The sequence below is a fragment of the Anopheles nili genome, chromosome 3 (genome assembly GCF_943737925.1).
Source record: "Anopheles nili chromosome 3, idAnoNiliSN_F5_01, whole genome shotgun sequence".
Lineage (NCBI taxonomy): Eukaryota > Metazoa > Arthropoda > Insecta > Diptera > Culicidae > Anopheles > Anopheles nili.
Window position 1 is genome coordinate 19924688 of NC_071292.1, and position 7813 is coordinate 19932500.

Sequence of the window (7813 nt, forward strand, 5' to 3'; positions counted from 1 at the left end):
GAGTCGCTCTCTCTGTCACCTCTCCTGCAGTACTTTTCGTTCTCGCCCGCGAGCTGGTCGACAGAGATATACGACACGTCGTGAGTGCCCAACCGTCCATCCGGTGGACACCGTGAACGGCGTGTACTGTTTTCCTTTCCCCGTTGATATCTTAAAATGACTCACCTGTACGAAATACGATTTCAAAGTGATAGTTTACGCTCGTAAACGAAAACCGCAGCCGTTTGCGGAACGTGCACGAGCCTAGCTAATGTTAAACAATTATTGTGGCCCCACTGGAGTGGGCCAACCGTGCACGCGAATGCTAGCGACATCAACAGAGCGATTATATTGGAAATATTTTGTACATATTTATTTATACCTCATATGTACCATTCACGTGGGAGCGCTTCGGAACCGACAGACGGCGTTGCGGATATGTGTAGGGAATCTTTTACCGTTCCGCAGTGTCCACGTAAAAGAGGTGGCGCGTTGTTTGATTGTTGAACGAATTATATCGAGTAAACCAATATGCGAAGGAGCGAATTCTACACTTTCCCTCACGTTCTGCTAGCCGTTATGCCGTGAAGGTGAATTATACCAAAACGATAAAAAAAGCACGGGCAAAACAAAAAACACTAGATAAAAAAGACAAAGTGTGTAATATTACGAAAAAAAGTCTCTACAAGAGACCACACACAACGTTCTTGATGAGCTCATAGCAATGAAATTCAAAAGACAGACTATATTAAATAAAGAGAAAACATTAACTAATTAAACGATCGCGCCAACGATTAGTTATAGGTGATCCAGTTATGTATGGTCTCTAAATCATCACCAAGAATCATGGAATGCAAATATTTGGAAACTATCAGAAAGGATTTTGAAATGGAAAATCATTGATGTGACCGCCCTGGATTAGTGATTTGCAATTGTCAGTGCATACCCGCGGAAAATTTTGGAATTTTCTGCAGTAACAGAGCTACAATCGGTACCCGTTAAGCAAGCAAGTAAGTAAACATCCAGCCGTACAGAAATGTCCTTTCTTTCGGATCATGAGCAATGAGTTCAACCACTCGATGGCACATTTTTGTACACTTATCATTTCTCATGATCAGGGGATTCTTTTCTTTATTCGATTTTTTTTATATGTTTTGTATTATCTTGATTTACTTGCACTAGGAGTGTTGCATTTTTGTTTTATTATCAGTTTTTGTCGCTTTTCTTCCCCACGCCTGCGCGCCCACTGCGTGTTCCGGTCTTCCATTCCTTTGCTACGTTTCGTTAGGTTGTAATTCGGTTTAAGCTACCCATTACGCTCCCGCTAGCTGACCATGTGCGAATAGTTTTTGGCAGAAATAAATGAGTACACTCGTTACGTTCTCGCAACTAGGCATACGGGATTAATTCACCGTGATCCTGCCATTGCCGGGGGAGGTGGGAAACTCGGTATTCGATAGTTTTCACTTACTCCTTGCCTTTACTGGACGCATCCCGGTGGGTGGGTGTGTCAGGGTGTATACCGCATTGCAAACGGGATGTATTGGAACGGGTTTTTCTGCATATATGCTAACTACTGTTTCGTTTTTCCTATTCACCCTGTCCCCTGTCCAGGTTGTACGTGGGATCGGTGTGTCAGGGATTGCTCGGTGGCTGGTTCTTATCTGAGTTTCACTGCGTACCCCCCGGTTGCACTACTAGTTCTAGATACGGGGTAAATTTGCTAGGTGGATAGTGTTTCATGTCTCGTCATATTTTAGTTCTGCCTCAACCTCGAGAACCTACCTCCGTGTGCCTCCTTGCCATTTACTGTCCTAAACTCCAAGCACTGCCACCAACTGCTGCTTCCTTCGATCGTTTCCCCTAGCAACGCTTCGTCAGCTCGTTTCCTATAGACACAATGTTTAAACATGTTGTTTTTTTTCGTTTATAATACCTCTTATAATGACAGTTATAGTAGTAGGTCCACTTAACGATAGTAAGATATATTCCGTGTGAGTAAACGAACCTAATCGTACATGTTTCGACTGTCGCGGCGTCTATAACACTATGCTTCTTTTTTTTAAATACCTTTCCGTCCCTAATCGACTACTACCCGTCGATGGCCGCCGGGCACGCTTCCGTGGTCACGGCTAGAACCGGCCACATCCGGTGCACGGACGGACCACAAACACGGTGCATCTTTCGGTGTTGGCGTTTGGTTACACGTTTTTCCCGCCCATTCGGGTCGAAGAAAATTCGAATCGTTAAACGAAAATCAAACTCTGGTAAATCTGCTCTGAAAACCCATAACGAACCGTAGTCGAACGAATGATTATGATTATTATGCGAATTTGTGTGTGTGTATTGCTGCTGCTGCTGCTTCTCTCATCGTCTCCGCTACATCAGACGTGCTAAATGGGTACTGCTGCTCCTAATACGCCCTAATCGTACGGTGTGGTTTTAATTATCATGTGCGTTTATTAGGTTTTTTTTTTCTTTTGTTGCCCTTTTGTTCTTGGTTGTGCCACAAGAGCCGCCATTGCCATTGTGGACAAACCGGTCGCAAGGAAGCGTTAGCTCGTGGCGCACCTTTATGTTACTGCTGGCAGCCGTTTATGTAACGCGCCCTACCAGTACCACAAACCGATGGAATGTTCGATCCCATCGATCTCCGAGTGGTGTGCCGGCGCACAAACGTTCGCGTAATATGCTCTTGCTTTTGCTATGTGTTATGGAATATCTATTTGATTAAGCTCATATGAGTAAGCGGTGCTATAATGGTGTGGAGTATGATAATATTAACTCTCCTGCTGCTTAGACGCTAGTATGGTACAAACTACACACTCCGGCACGTCCAGGCGCGACCTCAAGCGTTCGCCATTTTGTGCCTTCCGTGCCTTGTGGATCCAAGCATGCTTCCGCCAGCACACCAGCGTTGTCTTTGTTTTTTTTTTATAACGACTACTTATGTACTGCTGGGTTTGTTGCTGCTAGCAACAACTCGTGGGTGTTCTTCCGCTTTGCGGTTCTACTCGCCAGCTCGTGGAAGGACTATGCGCTTTTTTTTACTCTTTTTCTAAGGTTTGGCTCGTTTGCAGCTCTCACCGAACTAACCCTCACACGTGTACAATGGCGGGTATGGTATGTACCACGCCAAAAGCGATCATCTTTCCACCTTTGGCAGATTGAGATTGATCTGATTACACACTGGTTAAATTTGTTTATTGTATGATTACACACTTTGTTCTTTGTTTTGGTTTTGCTACACAATAGTTGATACATGATTTTCCTTTCTCTAACGTTGCCATTTTAAAACGGGTTGGATGTGTTTTCTTTGTCCTTGCTTGGCGTGGGACCGCTCGTATGTACAGTTTTTCTATTTGTGTGACAACTTCTTCATTTTCTGCTGTATCCCATGGCAACCTGCAACGGTTCCTTGGATTTGGAGCTTTTCTTTTCACCGGGTATTTTCCCCCCATCTCTGCTATTTCCGTTCCGACAATCTATGAGAGCTAATAATTTGAATGGGGGCTTATGTATCAAATTTCTGCCATCTTTGTGTCCTGTTTGCTCCTTGTACTTGTTCCCAGTTGATATTGTTTGCATGTGGCGCGTGTTTTTTGTCGTGTGTTTCGCAATGATATACATGGTTGGTAATATCCTTTGGATGTCTTACAAGGTCGGTTTTTTATGTTCAACAAAGTTCGATGGAAATGGGTTAGCGCGGAAGCAACCTTACAAATGGCTTTCTCTCAGCTTCCTTGCGCACACTACTGACACATGGCTATACTCGAATGGGTCCGCCAGAAAGCTTAACAACAACGCCGGTGAAGGCAACGTAAAGAACAAAATGTCGCAAAACAGTATGGGTTAATCTAATCGCTTGCTTTTCCTAAACCGAGCGTCACACACTGCCAAAACGGAGCTGCGATATGATGTGTTTCGCTTTTTTGTGTGTGATGCCCTCCTTCAAATGCGTCCTTTTGTGACGAAAAACCGAAAAAGCGGATCCAATAATGAACCGACGGTTACCCCACGTGGATGCAACCCCAACGTGGCCACCCGATCCAAGAGTTGTCCCGATCTGGTGCAGGTTGGGCAGGTTCGGTGGCTCTAAAAATTGTACTCCTTGTAGCGCGATCGGCCGCCCGACTGCTGCGGTTGCGCCCCGGACGATGATGGCTATTTGGAGCTGGAGATGCCGGAAATCTCGCCGGTTCCGGTGCCGGTATCGGTTGGGCCCTCGACGCTGCACACGCTGTCCTCGGGCGTGCGGGACGGTTCAGCTTCCGTTACCTCGACTTCGCTCACCGCCGGCCGATTGTTGCGGTGCTTGGCGCTCAATGCCTAATGGAGGAAGTGGGGCCACGAGACGTTGGCGGAAGAAATGGGGATGGGAGGAACGAGAAAAGAAAAACCACCTGGTTGTGAGGATGTCCTTGCGAAATTTACCCAAAACGCGTCCCAATTCATTCTCATTCCCTAAAGGGGAAGGACGCTAGTCACTAGAATGTCCCAAGGCCAAGCACTCAGTTTCTGGAGCGTAGGTTATGCTAAGCCCTTTAATTAATAATTTACTCCCTTTTTTATGGTGCGAAAAATACAAACATCTACCGAACAGCCTGCCACTCATATGTTAGCGCTTTTAGCAAGTGCAAGCATCAAACGGTGCCATTGCGTGATGCATTTAATAATCTGTTCTACAAAAGCAGCTGCTTGTTGTGTTGTAAAAATGCTGGGTGCGATTATTAAAAGAAACACACACACACACGCACATATTTTTCATACCCCAATCATACCCCGGACAGAAAACATACTCCCTCAAGATGGAAATTCCAGGAAAGGTCATTCGAATCGTTCGCGGAAAGAAAAACGGGGCTGTATTCGTACGTTTTTCCACCTCCCACACCTACCCAGCATTAAAATGGCGACCTGTTAAATCGATTACACCAATCGTGAGGGGGGAAACTCTGGAACCGGGACCGAGGCTCTGGAAAATGGATGGCCTCCGGGCAATTATTGATTGTAACGAGCTTTTACCGAACGAGGGAGGAAAAATGATAGCCCTTAACGGAGATCTTCTCGCGTTGACCGATGATGGAAATACGCCCACGCTCTCTCTACACACATACACACACCTACGCGCGCGTTTGCTCACGTTCAGATAATGGACAGGAGGAGGAGGAGGAGGGAAAAAAGGAGCACAAAAATGCTCCATCAATGTGCTCGTTACCCTTTTGCCCTATCTCTTCTCATTCAGCCTCATAAAACGCCAGCCAGCCTTTTCCTTCGTCCCGTAACGGTCTCGCCCCCTATTTTTTCCTCACAACCGCGTATCCCCGCACGATAGACACGCGAGCGACCGGGATGGCATACATACGTATACATACATATATATATAAATAATTGAGGTCAACAATGGAATGCCTATAAATTTGTGCCGAACGCATTCGCACACGCGGGCGAAGGCAAGCATCCATCGATCTTCGGAGCTCAATCGGGACCGACCACCCTTTTCCACCGGCCGGGTGATAAAGTAGTTCCCCGTCTCCGGTCCATCAGCTCATCATCCCCTCGTTCACCTTTGTCATGAACGTGCTCTAGCGTCGGTGAAAAATGGCCACCGGAAGGCGAGAGAGAAAGAGAGAGACAGGCGCTACGCACTACTAATTGTCAATTGCGAGCACGATCGGGCCGTTTCGAGCACGCGCCCCTTCGAAGCATGGCCCTGTTGAGTTGCCGGCATTGAAGAAGGGACGGCTCTTTTCATCCCCCACGCATTCCCCATTCCAAGCGCCAGCCCTCACAGGTGGTGAAAGCGTACAATAAAGCGAACCACCGGAGAGGGAACACGCGAGTGGGCGCGATTTGAAGCAGCATGGTTGTCAATATTAATTCCACGCCGGCGGGGTTGCTTCGAAGGTTGGTTCTTTTCTCTTTTTGGTTTTGAGGAATGATTGGAATGTCAAATATTTTCCACCCACCTTTGGCGTGACACTCGGCTGCTGGTGGGTGGGGTGGGTTTGGGAAGTAAATTAAAGAACCGGACCACCCAGAGGCGACGGTCTGGTCGCTCTGGTCGACAGCGACAGCCAACCCCCCCCCCCAGCGCACAAACCGCGTTGGGAGTCCTCAAGGGCCTCGCGGCGAGCACGAGGAGTCCTCGGGATGTCCTGGGGATTGCCGGACCGATGGCGCTGCGCCGGGCAGATTGATCCATCTTCTCAAGGAGCCTACAGACGGCGAACGTGGAAGAAGGACGAACAAAAAAAAACACACTCACACACATAGAAACAAGAAAAAGGATACAACAACAATTGTTCCAATACTTGCTCACGGGGGCACGGTCAGGACGAAGTGGCTGTTTGGTTATATTTTTTGTTGTCGCCATCTTCCCGTTAGCTACAAACGTTTTTTTTGTTTGTTTTAGTTTTAGTTTTCCGCATGCAAACTTTGCCCAGGGCCGCAGGGAGGGGGAAAATAGAAAATGGAAGAAAAAAAAAACACGCACACACGCACACGCGCACACATGCTCATACACCAGCAGCAGCAGGGCATGCTTCGATGTCTTCAAAGCCATTCGTTCGCCTGCCACGGCACGGGAAAGGCCGGTTTCGAGACGCTGTATCCTGTCACGCCACCCTGCGGGGGAGATAATGGAAGATCGAAAAGAAGAGGGAGAAGGAGAAGAAGAGAGAAAGCCCGCTCAAATTTCGCATGAATTTTCTAATCTATATGCAAACGCAAGATTACGGACAAACGAGTGTGCGGTGGTGATCGCGGTGTTGGTGCCCTGGGACGATAAATCCCGCCCCGTCGGCTTGTCAATTGTCCCAACCCAAACCCTAACGTTTCCTCCTTTTTCTCCACTAAACCCACCCACGCACCCGTTCGGCCGCGACCCCATTACCGCGAGGGAAAAATTCCCTTAGCGCGAACGCGCTCTCGCCCCCATTGCTTTGGCGTGTTAGAATCGATTCAAAAATTTACCTTTTCTCGGCTTCCTTTTTTCTGAAGTGGAGGCAGGGGATTGTTTTGATTGAATTTTTTGGTTCGTTCGGTGTTGGTTTTGCATTTTCGTTTCGGGTGGGTTTCGGGAAGGTTGCATCCGATTGTTCCGGTGGTGTCCAGCATGGGATGGTGGCATGCCGCCATCGCGAAAGTGCGCGCGTTTATTTTATGCACCGTTCCGGTGGTTTGCCGTCCATTAGTTTCGTTCATTAGTTCGCCCATTTAGCGTGGGGTTTTGATTTTAGTTTTTGGTGTGTTTTGTTATGGGTTGTTTTTTGGAAGCAAACGAAGTGACGGAAACGGAGGTCAATAGGTCATGAAGGTTTTGAAGGCGGCAGTATAGACGTGTTCGGTGTTAAGAGTGTCGATGTGGGTGTGGTGTTTAAATTTATAACACGATTATTTAGGTGAGCCAACGGTTAAAGGATACGTTTTAACATTCAACAATACGACGGGAATTTTTAAGGTAGCGGTAAAGAGAAGAAAAAGAGAAAGAGAGAGAGAGAGAGAAAAGAGAGAGATACAAAACATCCAGTTATATGAGCTTGATACGAGATTGGTTAGTATGGAAAAAGAACGGCTTATTATTTGTTAATGCTAGCTAGAAACGAACTCTACCAGGAACGGGATGAATCGAAAGCGTTTGCGGCCGCGGTACGGGCGGGATGCGAATTCCTGTAAAACGTGTAGCGTGTCAACCTGTAACACAACCCAATTAGCAACGCTTTCGATTCCGTCCCACCCAAAAAGGGGCAACAAAACTACGCACAGGTTTCAAATGCACAATGCAGAAGAATGAATGAACGGTAACTAATTTTACCCAACGGCCATTCGGTACCGG

At 47.2% G+C, this 7813-nt stretch overlaps 1 protein-coding gene across 1 annotated transcript in view; it reads right to left on the minus strand.

Annotated features, from left to right (window-relative positions):
- Positions 1-4143: 4143 nt before the first annotated feature.
- Positions 4144-7813, minus strand: part of LOC128723230 (probable G-protein coupled receptor 158) — a 23932-nt gene continuing 20262 nt past the window's right edge. Inside the window, exons 9-10 of the mRNA XM_053816948.1 lie at positions 6952-6972; positions 4144-4308 (exon numbers count right to left, since the gene is read on the minus strand). Coding sequence (XP_053672923.1) covers positions 4144-4308; positions 6952-6972 — 186 coding nt within the window. The remainder of the gene's footprint in view (positions 4309-6951; positions 6973-7813) is intronic.